Below are 22,635 nucleotides of genomic sequence, written 5' to 3' on the forward strand. Positions count from 1 at the left end.
TACGGTTAGTCACGATATTAAAGAGTACTTAGGGTAATACTGATAAGTACTGGAGAATACAATAAAAATAACTGGACTTCAAAGAAAGCAATAATAATCAAAGATGAACTATTCTTCATCGTAAAAGAACAAATTTTTTTGCAAGTGTACCTATAATATATTTTATCTGGCTACTTGTTTCCTGAATCCACACAAGGATGGATCGAAGTCGTTTAGAATATGCAAGATTGGGCTCGTGTACAACATGTGCCGAAAGGGTTAACAAGTACACAGTCGTTTATATCTGTAACATGTGTAAATAGTTGCATTCATCTTGTTATATTCATAGGGTAACACGTAGGATAAATGTGCCTCGCTTCAGACCCTACCTAATACAGTTGTGTCTTGAGAAATGGCACGAATGTTTGTTTTGAGAATAGGGAATTTCTATCCCCTCTTCTTCTTTTGAAGTTATCCGCTCGACACCGCTTAGTGCCACAACGGGGGATTTATTATATTCTATCCTTTTCCAATAAAAGATATCGTTGCTCGGCCGACAACTTTATAGTCTGCCGGACAACGTGATGGGACTCATAAACTCTCGGCTCACTCAATAACAAAGGCAAGCCGAATAGATACCCTGACCTGAGAAAAGGTAGAAGCCGATTCCGAACCACTGCCTTTTCTCGAGATCAATCTGTAGTCAACCTTTCTGAAAATAAATTGCTTCAAAGTACTAATAGATTATTATGCATTTGAATGAACAAAATGATCAGCCTATTCCTCACTTGTATAGCTTCATGTCTCCACATTATGAAACATTTAGAACATGCTGCAGTTATAATAGTAACGCTTCAGATGGTTGACTACTGGAATAATTGAAGAACTCAGGGCAACAAACGGTCAACTCGATTTCGACCTGACTGCCCATTTACATTTTCGGAATCGTTCGGAGCAACAAACAGTCAGAGCGACTGTAAACATTCGGGGCAATAAACGGCCGGCTCGATTTAGTCATGACTGTCCACTTAGAGTTTTTAATCTTCGGGGCAACAAACAGTCACGAACGTCTCATGATATGATCGTTTATTGCACCGAACTATCGAAAGAATTTGTTCTGTTCCAATCACGTCGAAATCGAGCTGATCGTTTGTTCTTTTTTTATTTAATATAAGGTTATGTATCCTGATCCATAGGTACTAAAATCATACGAGTAATAAGCAGTGGTTTAAAATAACTTTTACTTCCCCTTTCTCCATTACAATTCTTATTGTTAGCCTTGTTTTCTAAGAACTTATCTAATGAAACTTGCTTGGATATTCATTTTTTAATTTGTTGAAATTATTATTATAGATGTTCAATCCCAACTTGTCTGGATACTCGACGGGTACAGGTGAATTTATTTCGGCGAAGGCCAAATTGAATATTGCTTTTCCTGTTGCGGCTACGGAAGATGCATTGCAGCAAGCTCGAATCCTTGTTCAAAGGATCAAAAGCGACCCAAAAATTGATTTTAAACGACAGTGGAAGGTACTGTAAATTAAAAATACATTTAATTATCTATCGCAATAAAAATTAATTTAGAAAGTGTTAATTTCTTCGACAGATAGAATATTTCACAAATTGGGAATTTTTAATGAATCGTTATTAATCTACTTTGCAATTAAACAATACTTTAATATGTAATGTTGCTATACAGGGCGAATCACGAATCGTGATCAGTACAGATTACTCTGTTATTAGCAATCCGATCGAAAATGTTTCTATCAACATTTGCATGGTTTCAAGAGAGCTTTAACGTGATTATAGAAAATTATTTGTCAACTCTTTTTTTTAGGTTTTTTCAAGGTCACCTTGAATTTTTTGCAAATACATATATAATTTTTTTACCCCTATCTGTTAGAGGATTTCAAGACGAATTCGGTAAATATCGGAACATAACTTATTTTTCATCTGGGTCGGGAAAAAATTAAAAACTTTGTATTACAAGGAGTATTATATGCTACGCCGTTGTACGCGTTCCAATGTTGTTCCAATGTTCCAATGTTCCAATGTCGTTAATCGTAACGATGTTCAAAATGGTGTCCACGAGCTGCAATGCACTGGCGTAGTCGGCGAATAAAAGATTGTTTAGCATTTTTTATGGCCTCTACACTGATGGCTGAACATGCATCCACAATCCTTCGTCGCATATCTTCCAGTGTTGTTGGAGCATCTGCATAAACTTTTTGTTTTAATGTACCCCATAAAAAGTAATCTAGTGGGATAAGATCGGGTGAACGAGTTGGCCAATTAACTACACTACCACGGCCGATTCAACGTCCAGGAAATTTTCTGTCAAATACTTGACGGACTACCATAGCATAATGTGCGGGCAACCTTCATGTTCATACCACATCTGAGTACGATACATTATCGGCATTTCATCAAAAAGAAATTGAAGCTCATTTTCAAGAAATGCAGCATACCTTTGACCATTTAGAGTACCATTGATAAAATAAGGACCAATTATTCAGTTCCCGATCATACCACACCATACATTAACACTCCGTGGTCGTTGACGTTCCACTTGTCGTAACCAATAAGGATTTTCTACCGACCAGTAATGCAAATTTCTGCAGTTTACTTAACCATGATTTGTAAACGTCAATTCGTCCGTAGAGTTGTTGTAATGCCCACTAACAAAACACTACACGATTATGAAAATCATTTCCATGAAGTGCTTGATGTAATTAGTAATTATACATGATAAGGATGAAAACGGTGACGATGGAGAATACGCAAGACACTTGACTGAGATATGCTACACTCATGTTGTTGTTTTTATTAAAGGAACGGTGAGAGTAAAGAAAGGACACTTCACAAAACAGTCGAGGATTCCGAATAGACAAGAAACAAGACTTTATTAATTATATCCGGACCGAAATTACAACCGTCGATGTCAGCGTGTCGCGTATACTTGAGCACTAAAAATCTCGACACACCGAAAATACTTCTACAGTCCGAATGCTTGAATCCTAACTTTCTGCTGCGGGTCAGCTCTATTTATACAAAAATTGACTGGGCGGAGGTATCCGCTAACGGGGGAAAAATCATCCCTATTCGTTAGACGACTTGGGGGAGGAGGGTCTTCTTGATCCGTGGAGGAGAAAGTCACTCCCTCAAGTCGTTTTAGTGCACTTCTAAAAAGTATGCCTCCCGGAGCAGCGCGTTTACGGTACCCTAAAATGGGCCTCTTAATTTATGGCCCCCTCGACTGGCGCAGGCCAAGGGTAGTGCCAATTGCACGGATGGCCTGCACATGTATTAGGACCCACTCTGTCCGTTCGGGGCCTTCGTTTACCATTTTATGGCCTCCTTTTCCGTAGTCATTTAGAAAACGGCGGAAAAAAGGGAAGGCCTGTTCGGAAAAATATGCTAAATAGTCGAGGGGCCATCTGTGCCGCTTGTAAATGCACGTGCATTTCTCACATCCTCCCACCTTGAGTCCTGGACTCAATACGCTTTCGCTGAATGACGTTCATAAATCGCTTAAGACATAAAACGGAATACCTACTAAACAACATAAAATGAAAATACATGGAGTTCCGCTTGGGATAATCTTCACGAAACATAATAATCGGGTTTTCGAATAATACGCCCGCTTCGAGTCCTAACAACGTTTTCGATATTATATGTAGGTTGAGCCTCGCGGTTTTTTTCGTTGTCGCCGTCACGAATGGTTTGCTCGTTTAACAAAACTTCACGCATATCTTTCCCGTTTATATCACTCCGTTCGATCTCTAACGGGTAAATTCGCTGTATCGGTCTCTTTAATATGCCATCTTTGGTTTTTAAAATCGCTACCCTAACTGTACCGTCGCGACCTCCGATCAATTCTTCTATTCTGGCCAGCGGCCAGTCGATCCGCTTGCGATTATCGTCACCGATCAAGACAATATCCCCCAGTTTTATTGTGCGGGTTTCTTTCACGTTACTTTTGAAAATTAACTGGCTGAGGTACTCTGTACGAAAACGTTGACGTAGATGTTCTATTATCTCTTGTTTACGTCTAAGAACTCGATTCAGGTCAGTTTTTCTAAGAAGATCTATATCTGGACATTCAGATTCTCTTACTTCGTTCAAAAACATCGCAGGTGTGAGAGGTTTTGGGTCATCCGGTGAATCCGAAACGTATGTTAAAGGCCGCGAATTAATCGTACGCTCGCAGTTAACTAGGACGGTATACATTTGATCGTACGTGAGGCATGATTTTCTAAGCACTTTGCGTAGAATAACTTTGACCATTCCTATCAATCGCTCCCACCAACCTCCCCACCACGCTGCCGTTGGTGGATTAAAAAGCCACTGTATACGCTTAGCTGAACTGTTCTTAGCGATAATATCCCAATTCAGCTTTTCAAAAGCGCTGTTGGCTCCTACAAAATTTGTGCCGTTATCGCTATAAATGACGGAGGGTCGATTGCGACGACCGATAAAATTATCTAATCTCCAAAGATCCGAAATACCCATCTCACCCGCGAACATCGTCAACGCGGTAGAGGAACAGTTTTCCTGATCGTTTGTAGGGTTTTTTCCCATAACTACCCAGCCTAATCTCGTCTCGAAGGCTGTTAAATCGTTCGGTAGATCGCGTTTCTTTCCGGTAAAAAGTTTGCCCGCCACGTCAGCGCCTATTAATACATCTATATTCCTATCCGAAACATTCGTAGTCTCCAGATCGGTGAGAGAAACGTTGGCTTTTCCTAATTCTTTTACCCAAGGACCCGATTTAATCGTTGGGATGTCCGTGCAAATCGTATCCTCGTTCATGACTTGAAAATTGCATGAATATTTCCCATCTAAACTCTTCATACGAATCAAATAAATATCGTGATCCTTGGATCCAGAGTTCGCACCGCCAAACAGTGTGTGAGTCACTGCTCTTTTTCCGAGAGGTTCATACCCCATAAATTTCGCTACCTCGGAACGAACATACGATCTGTGTGAACCCTGATCGATAACTACGCGTGCAACCTTTCTCTCTGAATCGGAATACAGTACGACGCGCAATGTTTGCAAAATGACGTCAGGCATATTAACAAAACTCGCGAGGCTCTGTTCGACGTTTTCTTTTCTATCACGCGTTTCGCTTTTACTCGGAGTCGCATTTCGCGTTGCGTTACATAAACTCGGACACATAAGTACCGAATGACGGTTACCACAAAATGCACACGATATCCTAACTCGGCAATTACTCGACTGATGATTCGGTTTTAAACATTTGAAACAGCATCTTTTTTGTTTGATCAAATCTTTTCGTTCGTCATATGATAATTTTTTAGCCTTGTCACAATTAGCATTTTCGTGATTACCGTCGCAAAATATACATTTTAAACGTCTTTCCTCACCCGAAAACAAAACGCTGGCGCTCGGCAGTTCCGTCAGTGGTCCGGTCTTCTCCTTTCCCTTGCTGTCCCTGCTTCTTTTTTCGGCAAGGGTTGATGATGTGAAGCCGCTGATCGCCATATTTATTCTCTCCTCATTGCTGACCTCGGCCTTGAGGAACTGGAGAAGTCGTGTCAGACGATCCGGAACTTCGCCACCGTCCACTGGTTCGTTGCTGGTACTGAACGCCGACCGTTGCCACGTTCGAAGAATTTCCTCTGGTAGCGAGGATTCGACGAGTGGGTACAACATCGTTGCACAATTGTCCGTTTTGACGCCAAGCGTCTCAAGTGCGCGAATATGCGCTGATATTTTGTCGTAGATTGTCGAAACATCTACTTGTTTCCCTTTATTAGTCGCATTCTGCAACGCAAGCGAAAGTAGCTCTCGGGTGTAAAACTCGATGAGCAAATCGTCTCGACCAAAACGGTTTTTGAGACTCTCGAAAGCTTTGTCGTAATTTTCCGCCGTTGTCGGGAATCCGTTGACGACACTTTCCGCTTTAGAGCCTTCTTCCATCATCTGTTTCAAGTATTCTAATTTATCTTCCTGGGAAACAGATCGGTCCTCGTGAATCTTTCGGAAATGTGACCAGAATTGCAGCCATGTGCTCACACTTCCGCTGTATTTTACGACCTTCAGGAACGGCCTCTTAAATGGTTTCTCGGTCTGGGTCGATGGTTGACCATTTGTTTCTTGTCGACTGTTTGTGGTGATTTGTCCTATAAACCTCAACTTGGCCTCCAGAAACTTTTCTTTATATTTGTCCTGAGCCTCCATATCCGTTACGATGTCTTCTTCAGTGGCTGTCTCTGATAGAAAATCTACATACTTCGAGTTAGCAAGTTCCAGATCTTGCATCCTTGACTCGAGCATCTGCAGCGCAACTTGTCGATCTTCGAACGGAACAGTCGCGTTGTTGCATTTTGCAATAAAGTTGTTGAGGCTCTTCGTAAACAGCGTGCGGTGGACCGTCCTTTGTTTCTTCGAGGTGTCCATTTTTTCTTGGGATTGTTCTACCACCACTAATCCTGTCACGGTCGCCAGATGTTGTTTTTATTAAAGGAACGGTGAGAGTAAAGAAAGGACACTTCACAAAACAGTCGAGGATTCCGTATAGACAAGAAACAAGACTTTATTAATTATATCCGGACCGAAATTACAACCGTCGATGTCAGCGTGTCGCGTATACTTGAGCACTAAAAATCTCGACACACCGAAAATACTTCTACAGTCCGAATGCTTGAATCCTAACTTTCTGCTGCGGGTCAGCTCTATTTATACAAAAATTGACTGGGCGGAGGTATCCGCTAACGGGGGAAAAATCATCCCTATTCGTTAGACGACTTGGGGGAGGAGGGTCTTCTTGATCCGTGGAGGAGAAAGTCACTCCCTCAAGTCGTTTTAGTGCACTTCTAAAAAGTATGCCTCCCGGAGCAGCGCGTTTACGGTACCCTAAAATGGGCCTCTTAATTTATGGCCCCCTCGACTGGCGCAGGCCAAGGGTAGTGCCAATTGCACGGATGGCCTGCACATGTATTAGGACCCACTCTGTCCGTTCGGGGCCTTCGTTTACCATTTTATGGCCTCCTTTTCCGTAGTCATTTAGAAAACGGCGGAAAAAAGGGAAGGCCTGTTCGGAAAAATATGCTAAATAGTCGAGGGGCCATCTGTGCCGCTTGTAAATGCACGTGCATTTCTCACACATGTGCTATTTGAGGGGAACTAATCTGTGGATTATTTGCTACTGCAGCTAAAACAATACTTTTGCATTGTTCGTTTTAGATTTTGGATAACTTTTCTTTCGCGGAAGTAAACTACCAGTTTCCCGAAGTGTTTTCAATATCCGCTCAAAAATGTATCGCGAAAGGTAACGTTTATCGGAAAATTGTTCAGCGTATAACTGTTGAGCTAACACTGAATTACGCTCGCACTCCCCGTAGGTCAAATTCATCTGCAACTTTTCGTCGATACTGTAACTCATCATTAGAACCTGTACGCTCAAGAATACCGCAAAGACTACTAACGACATACTTGTTCAGATATCAATTAGATATGTTCCAATGTACAGAACGAAATATTTACAAACAGTAGGCAAGAGATCAGAACACATTTCGATTTGCCAACAAAATTGGAACGCGAACAACGGCGTAGCATATGATACTCCTTGTATTACGAAGTTTTTAATTTTTTCTAAACCCAAATGAAAAAGAAGTTATATTCCGATATTTACCGAATTCGTCTTGAAATCCTCTAACTGATAAGTGTAAAAAATTACATGTTTATTTGCAAAAAATTCAAGGTGACCTTGAAAAAATAAAAAAAAGAGTTGACAAATAACTCTTTATAATCACATTAAAGCTCTCTTGAAACCATACAAAAGCTGATAAAAACATTTTCGATTGGACTGCTAATAACAGAGTAATCTCTACTGATTCGTGATTCTCCCTGTATACCTTAAAATATTATACTTAAATGGGCAGCTTCACATCGTTCGGAGCAACAAACAGTCAGAGCAACTGTAAACATTCGGGGCAACAAACGGTCACCTATAAGGAATGTGTACCCGGAATTTGTGCGTTATTCGACATTCGCACCAAGTAAAGATAGTAATACTAGTACAGTACACTATACGATAATTAGATAATTGCAACGGTTTTTTGTTATATCGCGACTCTATCGCCAATCATTCGATTAATCAAACCGTAATCATACCTTCCTTGAATCTCGTCTAATTTGTTATTCATGTAATTGTTTAAGTTCTTTAGTTGTTCTTCAAAACTGTATTATAAAATAAATACATACAATTTTTATACACTCTTTTACTATTAATATTAATTGTTCGTGAAAACTTAAATACATAGAAGTAAAACGAAGTTGATGTGTTTGAATAATATAAATATAAATGATTATGTAATTTATAGAAATTATGTTAATATAACGAATAGAAATGATTTAGTAATGTTTTTTTGTTGCACACATTCAATTAAATATAACAGTGCATGCATTTGGATTAAGCTATGTCCAATTACAATTTATTGTAGCACTTTTTTCTTGAATACAAAAAACGGATTCATTGCACATATTATATCATATAAATATTACAATTGGAATTATAATTTTGAAATCATTTATATCTAGTCACAGCAATATTAGTACAAATTTTAGTTTGTTTTTTACATTAATGACAATTATATTTCATGAATGCCATATTTACTATCACAATAAATAGTTAATGCTGCTATTAACTAAATTATAATAACTCCCTTTATTTAACCTTTATTATTAGTTGAATTATACAAGAATTTACATTATCAAAAGCATAGCATGATAGAATAAAAACATGATTGCTGCAATTGAAGAGCACAGGGTAACAAACGGTCAGCTCGACTTAGACATGACTGCCCATGTAGATTTTCTAATCGTTCGGAGCAAGAAACAGACAGAACGACTGTAATTTGTGCGTTATTCGACATTCGCGCCAAGTAAAGATAGACATACGAGTACAGCACACAGAATCGATCGGACTGTATTAGTGAAAAATGGAAAACGACAGTGAATGTGTTGATAACAGTGCCAAAGTAAGAAAAAGAAAACGAAATCCAGAGAATTGGTTACGAAATAAAAAAAAAAGAAAGCAGAAGGACAAAGTTTTATTACTGTGCTATAAAGAAAAACAGCAAGAAAAATCGATAATCCTTCTGAATTCAAATAACAATATTTTAGTAAATTTACAAATGAAGAGAAACTGAAGATATTTAAAGATTTTCATGCCATCGAAAATAAAGTCGCACAAGATAAGTACATTTTAGGTCTTATACAAGCGAAAAATGTTCAGTAAGCATAATGACAACTATGTTTTCATAAAAACCATTTTTTAATATTTTAAAATGCAGGTTACGTGGTATTTTTTGTTGATTAATTTTATTAATTTTATTTCAATACTCGAGATAATGATGAAAATGATGAATGTGAACCACCAGAAGAAGCCGATAATATTTGCAATGTAATTTCGTCTAAACGAAGAACGTATCTATAGGAATCACAATACATTTTTGGGAGAATTTGATCTCGTTCGGGGTAACAAATAGTCGCATACATCTCATGATATGACCGCTTGTTGCACCGAACTATCCAAGGTTCTTTTACAGTCACTTCGAAATCGAGCTGACCGTTTGTTGCCCTGTGCTCCTTCATATATGGAAATAATTTAAATGGCGAATTCGACCAATATATTATTAAAATAAGACAAACGACAATATTATACGACATATGATAAAATCTTGCTTCCAAGTTATAAACATATATGTTAACATAAACTCATGGGTGACAAGTAAAATTCTGAAAAAAGTAATTATTGTTTAATATGATACTTTTAAAAACATACTTTGTCATTTTTTTTTTGTCATTTGAATGTCACGGTTTCTCAGTTAATAAGTACATATATTTTGTTTCGTGGTGGTGATTTGAGTGGTTTCGTTGTTTCATAAATGGTTTCGTGATGATTTTACAATTATCTGCAGATTTTGTAAAAGATATACTTATTCGTGCAAACCACAGTATAAACGCAATCACTTACACACAATATGAAACATTTACATCATCGGAAGACAATGATGTGTTATACATGTAGCATCAAAGCACAAATTATTTGTGGAAAATACAACGAATGTAATTTACAGGGCGATTCAGCTAACAAACTAACAACATCCAATTTAAGTGGCACATTTAGCGTGTCAAATTCACCATTGAATTTATGCTCACACATTTTGATACTCATACATTCTGTATTTCATTGAAATATTCTCAATTTCAAATAAAAAAATATTCAGTTTTGTATTCTTCTGAAATCATTATTTAATATCAACAGGCATTTTCAGTATTTTCATCTAAGAAGAGTGAATTGTCATCTTAATACGTTGCAACATTTGTTGCAATACAGGGTGGACCAGAAAACGTAGTACAACCAGACAAGGGGTGATTCCACATAACAGAAAAATAAGAAAAAATTTCGATATAACATTTTTTCATCCGAAGCTTCGTTTTCGAGAAAATCGAGTTCGAATATGCAGCGAATAGGTACTCGCGCTATTAAATAAGAATCTACTGATGCGTCTGATCATGACCAACCAATTCTACTTCCTGCAGACTAAAGCACACGAACCTGACGGATTTTTAAACTCGATTTTCTCAAGAAAATATTATTCCTTTTTTTCGATTTATTTCTACGTATAGAATCACACCTGACCAGTTGTACTACGATTTCCAGCCTACTCTGTATAGCATGAAAATTTATACGAGCAGCCAAGCACGTCGTATCCATTAAATGTGACCCTCACCACAGTGATGATGAAAAATGTTGCATTTAATGTATTACTATAGATATAGTCAATCAAGTCACCTGAACGATAAGTCGCAGTTTCTTTTAAGTTAGTTTTATATGAATTTGACCTTTTCCATTACTTACTAAAGATATCTACAGGGTGTTCGACTCCAGGTTGGAGAAAATTTAAGGGGTGGTTATTCAAGACAATATAAGACGAAAATGAAGAATAAAAAAATTGCGTTTCGGCTATATTTTTTAATTATTATCAATTAAATTCCGCCTAAAATGCAGCAACCCGGCCAACAGAGGCGTGCGTTGCGTACGTCATTGAAGCGTGTGACAATCACTCCGCGTGCCTCGCAAGAAGTCACCTGGCAAGAATTCGAGGTGTAAACCGTCCGATTGGGACATTCCACACGTATTTTCGGTTCTAGCCGAATTATTGCCTCAAGTGTGGGACGTCAAAGCCTAAGCATTGAGTGCGAGCGAGAACCCTCTTTGATACGTGACTGTCGCGCGCCTTTATGATATAAGCAACGTACACCTCTGTTGGCCGGGTTGCCGCATTTTAGGCGGATTTTTAATTGATAATAACTAAAAAATGAAGCCGAAATCACAATTTTTTAATTCTTCATTTTCGTCTTATATTGTCTAAGAGAACCACCCCTTAAATTTTCTCCCACCTGTAGCCGAACACCCTGTATAATCCCATCTATCATAACTTCCACGTCATCCATCTTGCAAATTTATTGATGCATTTCTGTATTAACACTATACTTAGTAGAAGCCCATTAATAAGATTTTCAATAATGTTGTTGTACCAAAAGAAGGCTTAAAATAATTTTTTATACGGTAATCGCAAACGAAAATAATAGATTACGTTACTGGGAGTGAATTGCTGGTTTACGATTGAAATTGTGAGGATCTATTACAAAATAATCGTCTTTTATTAAAAATTAAGTAAAACATTCCGGTTCTTGAAATTGGACTTGTTATGAGGCACTAAAAAAGAAACTACCTATTTTCAAAAAATAATGCAATAGAATAGAGAATTATTATTTTTATTCTGAGAATTTTTTGAAATTAATATACATATTAATATGCAATGCGACTTTATTTATGAATTTTTAGAGCATATAAGTAAAGCTTTGTTTGTTAAAGTGGGATTCGTATCCAAGATATCCACAACATTCAAAGGGCATATTTTAGCTCTTTGCACTCGGATGTCCTCTCTAAGAGGACATTACAAGTCTAGAATCGATGGCTCCGAGTGCAAAGGGTTAGTATTTAGTAAAAGTTTGGTAACTTTTTTCTCATAGAAATTAAGTTGTACGAACACTGATGTACTTTTAGTTCAGACAACAATGGATTATCTATTGTAAATATCTGTCCAATAAAAAGTAAGTTGGATGATTGGTTTATAATACATCGCAACCAATTAATAAAATCTTCTGGAGAAAAATATTTCAAATTTTGCCTAAAATAATAAAAATTGATCTTTTGAAATAACATTACTTTGGTTTATATTCTCATTTTATATTCGCCAAAGTTATCACAGCCGAATAAAATATTTTTCTATTTTGCAGCTTGTCACTATCTTTTTCGGTGCAAATGACATATGCTCAGCGCAGTGCTATAGTCCTACGCAGTTTTCACCTGTCCGTTACGCTCTGCACTTACGAAGGGCATTGGATTTTTTGAAAATTGCTTTGCCTCGTACTCTAGTCAACCTTGTGCCAGTTATAGGTAATTAATTATAACACGTGGAAATACTCTTACGAATTAAATGTCAACATGTCGTTTAGTTACTATGTAGCATGGATTTGTTTCTAAAAAGTTACTGATGGTAATAGATAAAATCTGATTGATTCAGGTGTCAAGGGAAAAAGTTAATCTCCTGTACCATATTGCGAAATCGTTTGAATCAGACCAACACATCTTAACGATATATGTTTATTTGAAACAAATTGTCTATCAGCATTACGCGCAAGATTCCTAAGAAATGTATAAAACTGTTTCGCTGTAATGCACTGAGTTGGACGGACACTTTTTGCGCTTATGACAGACTGGTTTAGTATGACACGTGCGAGACGGATTAAACTTCAGTGTAACTTCTCTAGAAGTGCTGCGATGGCAATTATAGCAATTGTCGGCTGTAAATCATTTTCAACTCTTGTATTGGTCCGGTCAGAATGTAACGCGTGACTTCATACAAGAACTTCTGGTCGAAATTTGTTAAGACCCTCTGTTCAAACGGACAAGAAACTCGTAAAATAGTATTTTAAGTAGTAAATATTAAATAACCCTATTTATTTTAAAGTATGCGTACAACTTTGAAAATAAAACATTTTATTTGATGCAATGAGCTCTTAAAATAGTATTTAAAAATAGTAAATAATTATAACAAGTTTATTTTTTTAATCTCTCTGCAATGAAAAGGGGCTCGATTTACAATAATTTTTCCATAACGTCACACATTCATACTATGTCCTTCCACACTTATTTTGTGGTTATAGTGATTAGAATTTCTTCATAGTAATTATTGAAATAAAATATTTTATTTTGTGTTCCACATTGTTAAAATGGACATATTTAATTTTATAATTCAGATTCTTGAAACAAACATATTTCATTTTGTGATTTAGATTGTCAAAATAAAGATATTTTATTTTTGAAATTATATATTCTATTTAAAATACTATTCTTTTTAAGCTAAATAAAATCCAAAATTTAAAATAGTATTTCAATAGTACAAGTAGGCATTTTCAGAGCTACAGTGGCTTCTTTCACTATGCGATAAGTTTGAGCATCTAAAGTTTTCGCGACAAATTTTATTCATCTTTCAAATTAGAACATTAAATAAAAAATTTTTATTTTTATAGCAGTGAATTTTTACTAAATTTCTAATGAATACTTGCAAGATTATTTGCAGAATGTATTATAGACATTTATATTTTTACTAGAAAGAAAACAAATGAAAAAACTGCTAAATACAAAAGTAAAATGTATACATTATTACTTTTACTTATAAATAAAAATTTGTTTACTTATAAAAAATACTTACAACAAGCATTATTAATACTAAAACTACCGAGCAATAAATGCGACTGATGAATATTGCTTCGTAATCATGACAAGATTACATGTATTCAGAATTTATACAGAAATGTAATATGTGCTTCAATAGAGAAGTTCATTCGAAAGCTAATAAAAACATTTTTGTAATTTCTGTAATTATGAAAGATAAAATTAGGACCCAGTCATTTCGACTGGTACGGTAGTTTTAGTGTTGACTAAGTTGAATTGTACGAATAAAACTATTAAGTAAAGTAGCATTAACGTAAATTATGTTTTTAAGTGAAACTATCAATTTGTGTACAGACGTCACAGTGTCCATTAGAGTTCCTCGAAGTGCTATGTGTAGTATTTTGCATCCTCTGTATTGTGCTTGCATGCATAGAGGAGGTCAACCAAGTATTACAGCTTCTAAAATGGCGCAGCTTTATCAACAAGCAGTGGAATCTATGATAGATTCAGGAAGGTAAGATTATATGAAAAAATATTAAATATTTAATTATGAACGACGATCGATCTTGTTTTTTATTTAAACGATTTTCAATTTAAGTAGGATTTGTAAAAATAAACATTTCGAAGAACGAAACACATCTTGAAAATATTTTGCACAGATGTTTATCATTAAATTATTCATTCGGTCGAGACTTGATTAAGGCAACAAACTTAGCATAGAAGCAAACACTCTTTTTATGTATACAGAGCACGGATGAGTAATATATACAAGAAGAGAACACGTGGAGATTTCTTATGAAGAAATTAAAAAAAATGTAGGATCTGTCACAATCCAAGGCTAAATTTTTGAGAAAATCAACATTGTAAATCCGCTGCGTACATATACGTACGTGTTTATTTTAATATCTTAGCCATAAAAAAATCGAGACCAATTAATAAAAAGATCACGCTTTTGTTCGTTAAAAATTTCCTTTGTGTGGTAAAGTGTGTTTTCAATGCACTTAGTAGCTATTAAATGCCATATACAGTTTTCTTTCGATGTAAGACGACAATGTTTTTTTGGCTACAAGAAAATCTCTATCACGACACCGCTTATTGTTAGTGCCAGAACGAGAGGGTATTAATTTCAAATAATAAAAATATTACAAGATTTCAATGGTACCAATACATTCCTTACAATTTAATAAAATCACTAGAGAGAGAAGTAAATCCCCATTTGGTTCCTATGTGATTTCTATTTCTTTTATTTGCGATATTTTATCCTGTTTCGACGATACATGTCGCTGCACGGCCGACTACTTTATGGTCCACCAGACAACTTTGTGGGACACATAAACTCTCTAAAAAAGCCGTCCCGAGCCACCGTTTTATATCGAAAAGAAACCTATAACATTGTTGAGATACCTCATACGTAGAAACCGTATTTTAGCCGTAATAACATAGGTACGAAGCGGATTTTTATAATTGATTTTTTTTTAAATTAAGATTTCAATGAAAAAAGTATGTTATACTCCTGTCTTATTTTTCTATAAGGAATCACCTAATATTTGATTTTACATAAATTTCGATTGTGCGCTGTATACAATGCTTTATGTAGTTCTCTTTTTTGTCTGGCGGCACACTGAAATCGTTAACAAAATTCACGGCACCTTTAGTATTATTATTATTACTATTTTGCTTTTTACAGTTAGTAAAGATATGAAGGATGAGACGTACTTGGTTTTTTACATATGAACAATTCAAAATTTCGCGACACCCAGTTTGAGAATGACTGCTGTAGATTCTACAAAGAGAAGAGCAAATCCTCATATTAGGGTGTTGCATATGAAATGGTACATCTGTAACAGTAAATTTAAGCAAATCTAACTTTTTTATAAATAAAATTTATTGATGAAAGCAAGGGCCATTATAAACATGCTCTGTTAATGAATAACAGGCTGCTTGAATTTATTCCGGTAGAAATAGAATTTCTTAGTCGTTCACGTTCTTTATTTGCAAGATTGTTATCTCGATTCTAGAGTTTTTGTACTATCGACGAATAGTGAATTAATTTATCATGACATTTTGATCAAACATTACGTAATGCTATCGTCAATATGTTATTTTTCCACTCATACAAAAAGAATACACGGTAATCGCATTTATTAATAATGAAATGAGCTTCGTTTTGAAGTAAAAAAGTAAAAGTGAACATAGGACCTTTAAAGATCAGATTTGTATCTTAAAATAATATACAGGATGATTCTTCTAAGTGTGCCACCTAAATTATATGTAAACTATTTCGTACATGAAGAAATGGTTGAAACGAGAGTTGTAATATCATTTATAGAGAATATTTCAGTAACTATTAGTTTTTAATCCCATGTACTCTTATAACTGTTTCTTCAGGATTATATTCTCTCTTCAAGATTAAAATTTGCCCTTTACTATAAAGAAATTCAAGGTGACCTTTATATTTCGACAAAAAAGCAAAATAGGAAAAAAATAATTATTACATTGTACGCTATTCTTAAAACCACATAACTTGCGTTCCAACCATTTTTTCATATACCAAATAGTTTACATGAAATTTTGGTGGCATACTTATCTGAATCACCCTATATAATAAATCCATCGACTATACCACTACAGTGGATCCAAAAAGTATTTGAACATAAAATTTCTGATTGTCAAGAATTTGACGATATTTAACCCGTTGTAATTTCGTAAAAATAAACAATAAAACTATAAGCCTGTTTTCATTTTAAATCATGAAGCCTCTAATTTCGTAAAGCTGTGTTCATTTTTTTCTAAGATATTTTTACATGATGTAGCAGATGAAAAACTGAAGAGCCATTTTTCCTAAAAAATACTGTAAATTCAAATCTCTGTAAGAACATTAAAACATTTTTTTCGTGAAAGAATCTTACGTAGATTTAAAGATTGGAGCATTTCCTTTACAACGACACCTTAAAAATTGACGTATGATTTTTTTCACTGTTTTATGGAACAAAAATGAGGACCAAGTTCGTTGGTGTAAAGCCCTCGCGGTGTACCTCATTTCACTGTGAAGTTGACTGTATATCTTTCATTTAAACCTTAATGAAACGACTAGAAAAAAATCATACATCAAGTTTTTTCTGTAGTTGTTGTTACGCCCCAGGAAGGACAGATGCTAAATTTAGATAGTATTAGACACAGTTTAGAACCTACCTGCATTCACCGGCTTCGGTTCAGGGAATTGAGAATCAGGAACGACGACTACAATAATTTAAAATTGTCAAATAGTGTTTAAATAACAATTGTTTAAATAATACGAATTTATTTGTTTAAACAATCGTTTAAATAATAAACATGCATGTGTTTAAACATTCGTTTAAATAATAAAAATTCATTTGTTTAAACAATCGTTTTATTAATAAAAAGTGTTCGAATATTAATGGGAGTCACTATACCATAGTACGTACTTGCATATTACGACGTAAGTATTACGACTTGGCAACGTCGCATTAAGAGGTCGGTTATCCGAGCTTCGAATAAAATTACGAATAAAAGATACATGTGATTTTCATCTATTCCTCATGCTCGTCACGAATAAAAAATTGAATAAATCATCTTCCCTACATCGAGCTTCGAATAAATCTCAAAGTTACGCGGAAAATCATACGTCGAAAATCAAAGATACATTTGAGTTGCGAGTATCTGTCGAAATTCACCGTCAAATAAATGGTGGCGCTGCCTTGATCTCTCGAATAAAAGTCAAAGATACTTTGAAACTCATCAGCTGTATCTTCGAATAAGTTCTCTCAAATAAATTCTCACCGCTAGAGGCGTCGAATACGCATAGCCGTTACGTCGAGATTCGGATAACCCACGGACGACAAATGAAAATCGTGAAAAGTATCTGACGGATAAACTGTGGTGAATACGTATCCGAGAAAAATGAGTTCGAATAAAAGATAACTTCCGGTTATTTGTATTCGAAAATTTTAAATAATTTTTTGCCCAACTCTGCTCGTGTAGGGCTTTATAATGCCTTATGTGCTGTAGCCTTCTTCATACAGATACAAATTCAATATATTTGACGCAACTCACGTTTGATTGTCACTTTAATCCTTATTGATGGTTTATTTATGTGTTGTTTCACTGCACTTGACTGACTGGTCCTGAAGGGAAGCTGTTCCTTCTATAGGCAAATTTCTTCGTTGTTCTCTAGATGACAATTTCTCGAAATTTTCTATTGCCTCATAGTTCTTAGTAATCGCTTTTCGTAGGACATCGCGTTGCTTCGCCATGCTAGGGATATTTACTTCAGATATCAGCAATTTTTTTAGGAGGTCTGTTGTCATCTAGTGGTTTGTTGATTCCTTTATCTCAGCTTATGCTTTTTAAGCTGATGTCTTCATTTGGATATCTGCGATTTTTCTAAGAAGTCTGCGGTCAGCTAGTTGCTTATCGACTCCTGTGTGTGATTCTTTTCTCATTGTACCACCCCAACTTCTTTGTCAGTCAGTATCTTCAAGCCGGTCAGTGCGGATGGTCCTTTCTCGTAAGGCTGCTCTACGTTCTTCTTCGGTCATGTCTCGTCGTTTAAAGTGTACCCGGCAGAGGACTATTCTGATTATATCCTTTGTAGCTGGTCTGCCCTCCAGCCTATCGTGTCCGCGATAATGTTGTACGCTCTGAGATACAATAAAGAAATCGTATCTCATTTGGTTCATAACAACCTCATCGACTACTGTACCCGTGTTCGGCATCTGCTTCGTGGTGGTGGAACCCTTAGGCTTCCAGTGGTTACGCTCAATTATATGGATTATTGTGTTTTGTGTGTGTGTAACTGTCTTGGATTGCAGGTGGAAGGATGCGCGTCAATTTTTACTTAGTACTTTTATTCCTTTGGTAAAGTAGACGAGGTACATGTGCAAATCTAACTCGCTGTCTCGGGTGGTCCAGAATGAATTACGGAAACTAAATTCTTAAATCTGACGCTGTTAACGTATAATCATGTTACATTTCATTTATTGATGTTTCCCGCGTAACATCATTGAAAAATTTGGATTAACGATTAATTTTCATTAATGGCCAACCCACGGGACGTGACACTGTAAAGAGGAGACTTTAATCTTCAAATCTACGGAAGATTTATCAGACCCTCAGACCCTTGAGGGAACCCCTCAGACCCTTTAATGGGTAGCATTTTCGAAAGAAAACATTTCTTTAGTTTTCCACATGTTACGTCGTATGAAATTGTCTTATGCAAATATGAATAATGGTTAGTGAAAATAGAAATCTGATGCTTTAAAATGAGACCACGATTATTATTTCAGTATTTGTTTCAACGAAATCATCACTGTTTAAGCATCGATCATTTCTCGAAACTGGGAGTGTTCGAATATTTTTTGGATCCCCTATATTTACTTATCAAAACGCTTCATAACATTTCCATTCTAAAATTGGACATTTCATATGCAACAACATAACAGTATCAAGACCTCTTCTGTTTTGATCCTACAACGTGATTAGTGATCTAGTGACATTACTAACACTAACATACGTTTAACAATATGTGTCTGCAATGACCGATATTTTTAGTAAATTATATACATCTCTTATAGTAATAAAATATGTTAACAACATAGAATGACTTAATTTAAATATTGATTAATGAAAACAACAACGTATAAAATTTGTTTATTTAAGCTACTAGGCTTTATTTTCACTAGTAACTAGACATATATAATGTATACTTCATATATATTTCGTTATATAACAAATAATTTTTTATGGACTAGTAAAAGTATAGTATAGTATAATAAAAGAATAGTATAGTATAGTAAAGTATAGTAAAACTATAATATACTATAGTAAAAGTATAGTATAGTGTAGTAAAACTATAATATACTATAGTAAAAGTATAGTATAGTATAGTAAAACTATAATATACTATAGTAAAAGTATAGTATAGTATAGTAAAAATACGGTTAAAAGTATAGTTTTTTAAATGCATTTTTAAATAATATTTATAAAGTGTAAATAAATAAAAATTCGTAATCTGACAATAACGTATGCACAGAATGTAACATCTAAATAAATATTACTACCATTATTATCAAATTCTAGATACATACTATTAGGATTGCAGTTCGTGCGTTCATGTTTCGTTGACTGTATGTATGTACCTACTGTTGGAATGTTCAAATTATGCGCCATTCCAGAAAATTCGTGGACCTTCTTTCGTTCTAGTTTCTTTTGTTTTTTGACCGCTGTATTCAGAGAGTGTGTGTCTTTTTCGTTTGTCTCTTGTACGACGCGCGCGTATTTATTTTTCTTTATATGTATCCAATATGTAAAACTAACATTATTCAAAATAAAACTAACAGGTTATGGGCCCAGGAGACCCTGAAGACTCAAAGTCAGGTAGTACATATGAGTAATTAAATGTGCGAATAGTGACCGAAAAAAAAAGTAAGGTTATCCTACGTGCCACGTGTTCGACAAAAAGAATCGAAAATGAATATTGCTAAGGTAGACCAAGTTCAGAAATTAAATTCTGCAAATTACGATACATGGAAAATCCAAATGAAGAGCATACTTCGCTACAATGGATTATGGGGGTACGTAGATGGAAGCGTTACAAAACCTGCAGAGAACTACCAGGCATGGACTATAAACGATGAGAAAGCTCTGGATTCGATTATCCTCAGCGTACAACCTGACCAATACAACTATGTCAAAAGGGCAGAAACCTCTGCAGATGCATGGCAAGTATTGAAAGAAAAATATGAATCTAAAAGCCCAATGAGGCAATGCGTTTTGTTTAAGCAGTTGTACCGTCTAAAGAAAGCTTCAAATCAAAGCATGACACAGTTCATAAATGAATTTATGAACATAGCGGAACAACTAGAGGAATGTGAGCTAAAATTGCCAGAAAATCTATTATCTATTTGGTTGTTGAATTCATTGCCTCATGAATATGAAACTTTGTGTATAGCAATTGAATCAAGAGAGCAAATGCCACCCTTAGAAGAATTAAGAAACAAGATACTCGAAGAGGAGTCAAGACGAGCTGAGAATACAAGGGAACACGAAGGAGGCGCAGAAGAAGCACTACTGTCGAGTAGAGGTAATTCATATAAGAAAGGTACACACAAAAGCACTACACACAATGAACAAGGAAAGAAGTTTGAAGTTAAGTGTTTTACATGTGGTAAAGTAGGACACATTGCTAGAAATTGCAGATCAAAAGCAAAATTAGGAAATAAGAGAATGACACAGGATGCATTTACAGCCACTGCTTTCAGCACTACCACACGAAGAGCAGGAGTTTGGTGCTTGGATAGCGGAGCAAGTACACATATGTGCTACGATGAAAAGAAGTTCCACAATCTGGACAACAATGAGAAAACGAGAATTTATACAGCAGCAGAAGATAGCATTAATTCGCAGGGACAGGGAGAAATAAACATAAATATAAAAACTCCCAAAGAAACAAAAAGTATCAAATTACAGCAAGCAATGTATGTTCCAGAATTTAAAAGCAACTTATTATCTGTGTCGAGTATTACAAGCAATGGATATTCTGTGGTGTTTTATGAAAATCATGCACTCGTGAGACGCAAAGATGGATCAACAGTAATGAAAGCAACGATGGAAGATGGCTTGTATGTGATAAAAGAACAGCAAGTGCAATCGGCTATGATCTCTCAACAGTGCAATAAGAATCTAATGAAATGGCATCAAAGAATGGGCCACTTGAATTTCGAGGATTTAAGAAAACTTAAAAAGAAAGAAATTGTAGATGGACTGAGAGACGAATTGTGTTTGAAAAATGAAAACCCAGTATGTGAAGTATGCATGAAGGCAAAAATTCATCAGCAACCTTTCAGGCAATCAACAAGAAGAGAAAACGACGTCTTAGATTTAATACATACCGATATTTGTGGGCCATTTAAAACCTGTTCGCTAGGGGGAGCGAAATACTTTGCAACCTTTATTGACGACAAAAGTAGATACATTGAGGTAGCAATTTTGAAGAAAAAGTCTGACATCTTCGAAGCATTTAAAGAGTATAAAGCTCGCGTTGAAAAGCAGACAGGGCGTCAAATAAAGAAGATTCGAAGTGACAATGCCAAAGAATACCTATCTCGCAATTTCAATGAGTTTTTAAAACAAGAAGGTATTCAAAGAGAGTTGAGTGTGGAATACACACCGCAACAAAACGGCGTGGCTGAGCGCGCAAATCAGACGCTAGTAGAAATGGCGCGTTGTATGTTGTTGCAATCTAATTTACCATACGAGTTGTGGGCTGAGGCGGTGTGCGCAGCCGCATACATTAGGAATAGATGCCCAACCAAGGCGCTAAACGATGCAACTCCTATTGAAATATGGACCAAAAGGAAGCCATACGTAGGATATTTTAGAACATTCGGAAGCCGAACTATTGCACTCAATAAAAATAACAGAGGAAACAAGTTCGCAGCAAGAGGAGAAGAATACATTTTAGTCGGATATTCTCAGGAAGCAAAAGCTTATAGATTATGGAAAAAGGGAACAAACCAAGTAGTGAAACGAAGAGATGTACGTTTCATAGAAGAAATTCCAGAATCAACGAACTTCGAAAAGGAGAAGCAACCAGAATCTGAACTGGAACATTTGACCTACGATATGATTGAGAATTCGAAAGAGCCCATGTATGAGGACCTGGACAAGGAAGAAGAGCAGCATGAAATGATAAATGAAGACAACTATAAAGATGATCCTGAAGATTCTCAAGAAGAAGAGGAAGAAACAGCAAGAGAAGAACAGGAAATTAATCAAATGTTGGAACCTACCCCACGAAACAGAGGTTGCGGACGACCGAAATTGGAAAGAACCGGACGGCGTGGTAGACCGCGAAA

At 35.8% G+C, this 22,635-nt stretch overlaps 1 protein-coding gene across 1 annotated transcript in view; it reads left to right on the forward strand.

Moving 5' to 3' along the window:
• Positions 1 to 22,635, forward strand: part of LOC143356192 (phospholipase B1, membrane-associated) — a 75,310-nt gene that overhangs the window by 46,816 nt on the left and 5,859 nt on the right. Inside the window, exons 4-6 of the mRNA XM_076791679.1 lie at positions 1,333 to 1,509; positions 12,319 to 12,478; positions 14,114 to 14,273. Of these exons, the coding sequence (XP_076647794.1) occupies positions 1,333 to 1,509; positions 12,319 to 12,478; positions 14,114 to 14,273 (497 nt within the window). The remainder of the gene's footprint in view (positions 1 to 1,332; positions 1,510 to 12,318; positions 12,479 to 14,113; positions 14,274 to 22,635) is intronic.

The sequence above is a fragment of the Halictus rubicundus genome, chromosome 8 (assembly GCF_050948215.1).
Source record: "Halictus rubicundus isolate RS-2024b chromosome 8, iyHalRubi1_principal, whole genome shotgun sequence".
Lineage (NCBI taxonomy): Eukaryota > Metazoa > Arthropoda > Insecta > Hymenoptera > Halictidae > Halictus > Halictus rubicundus.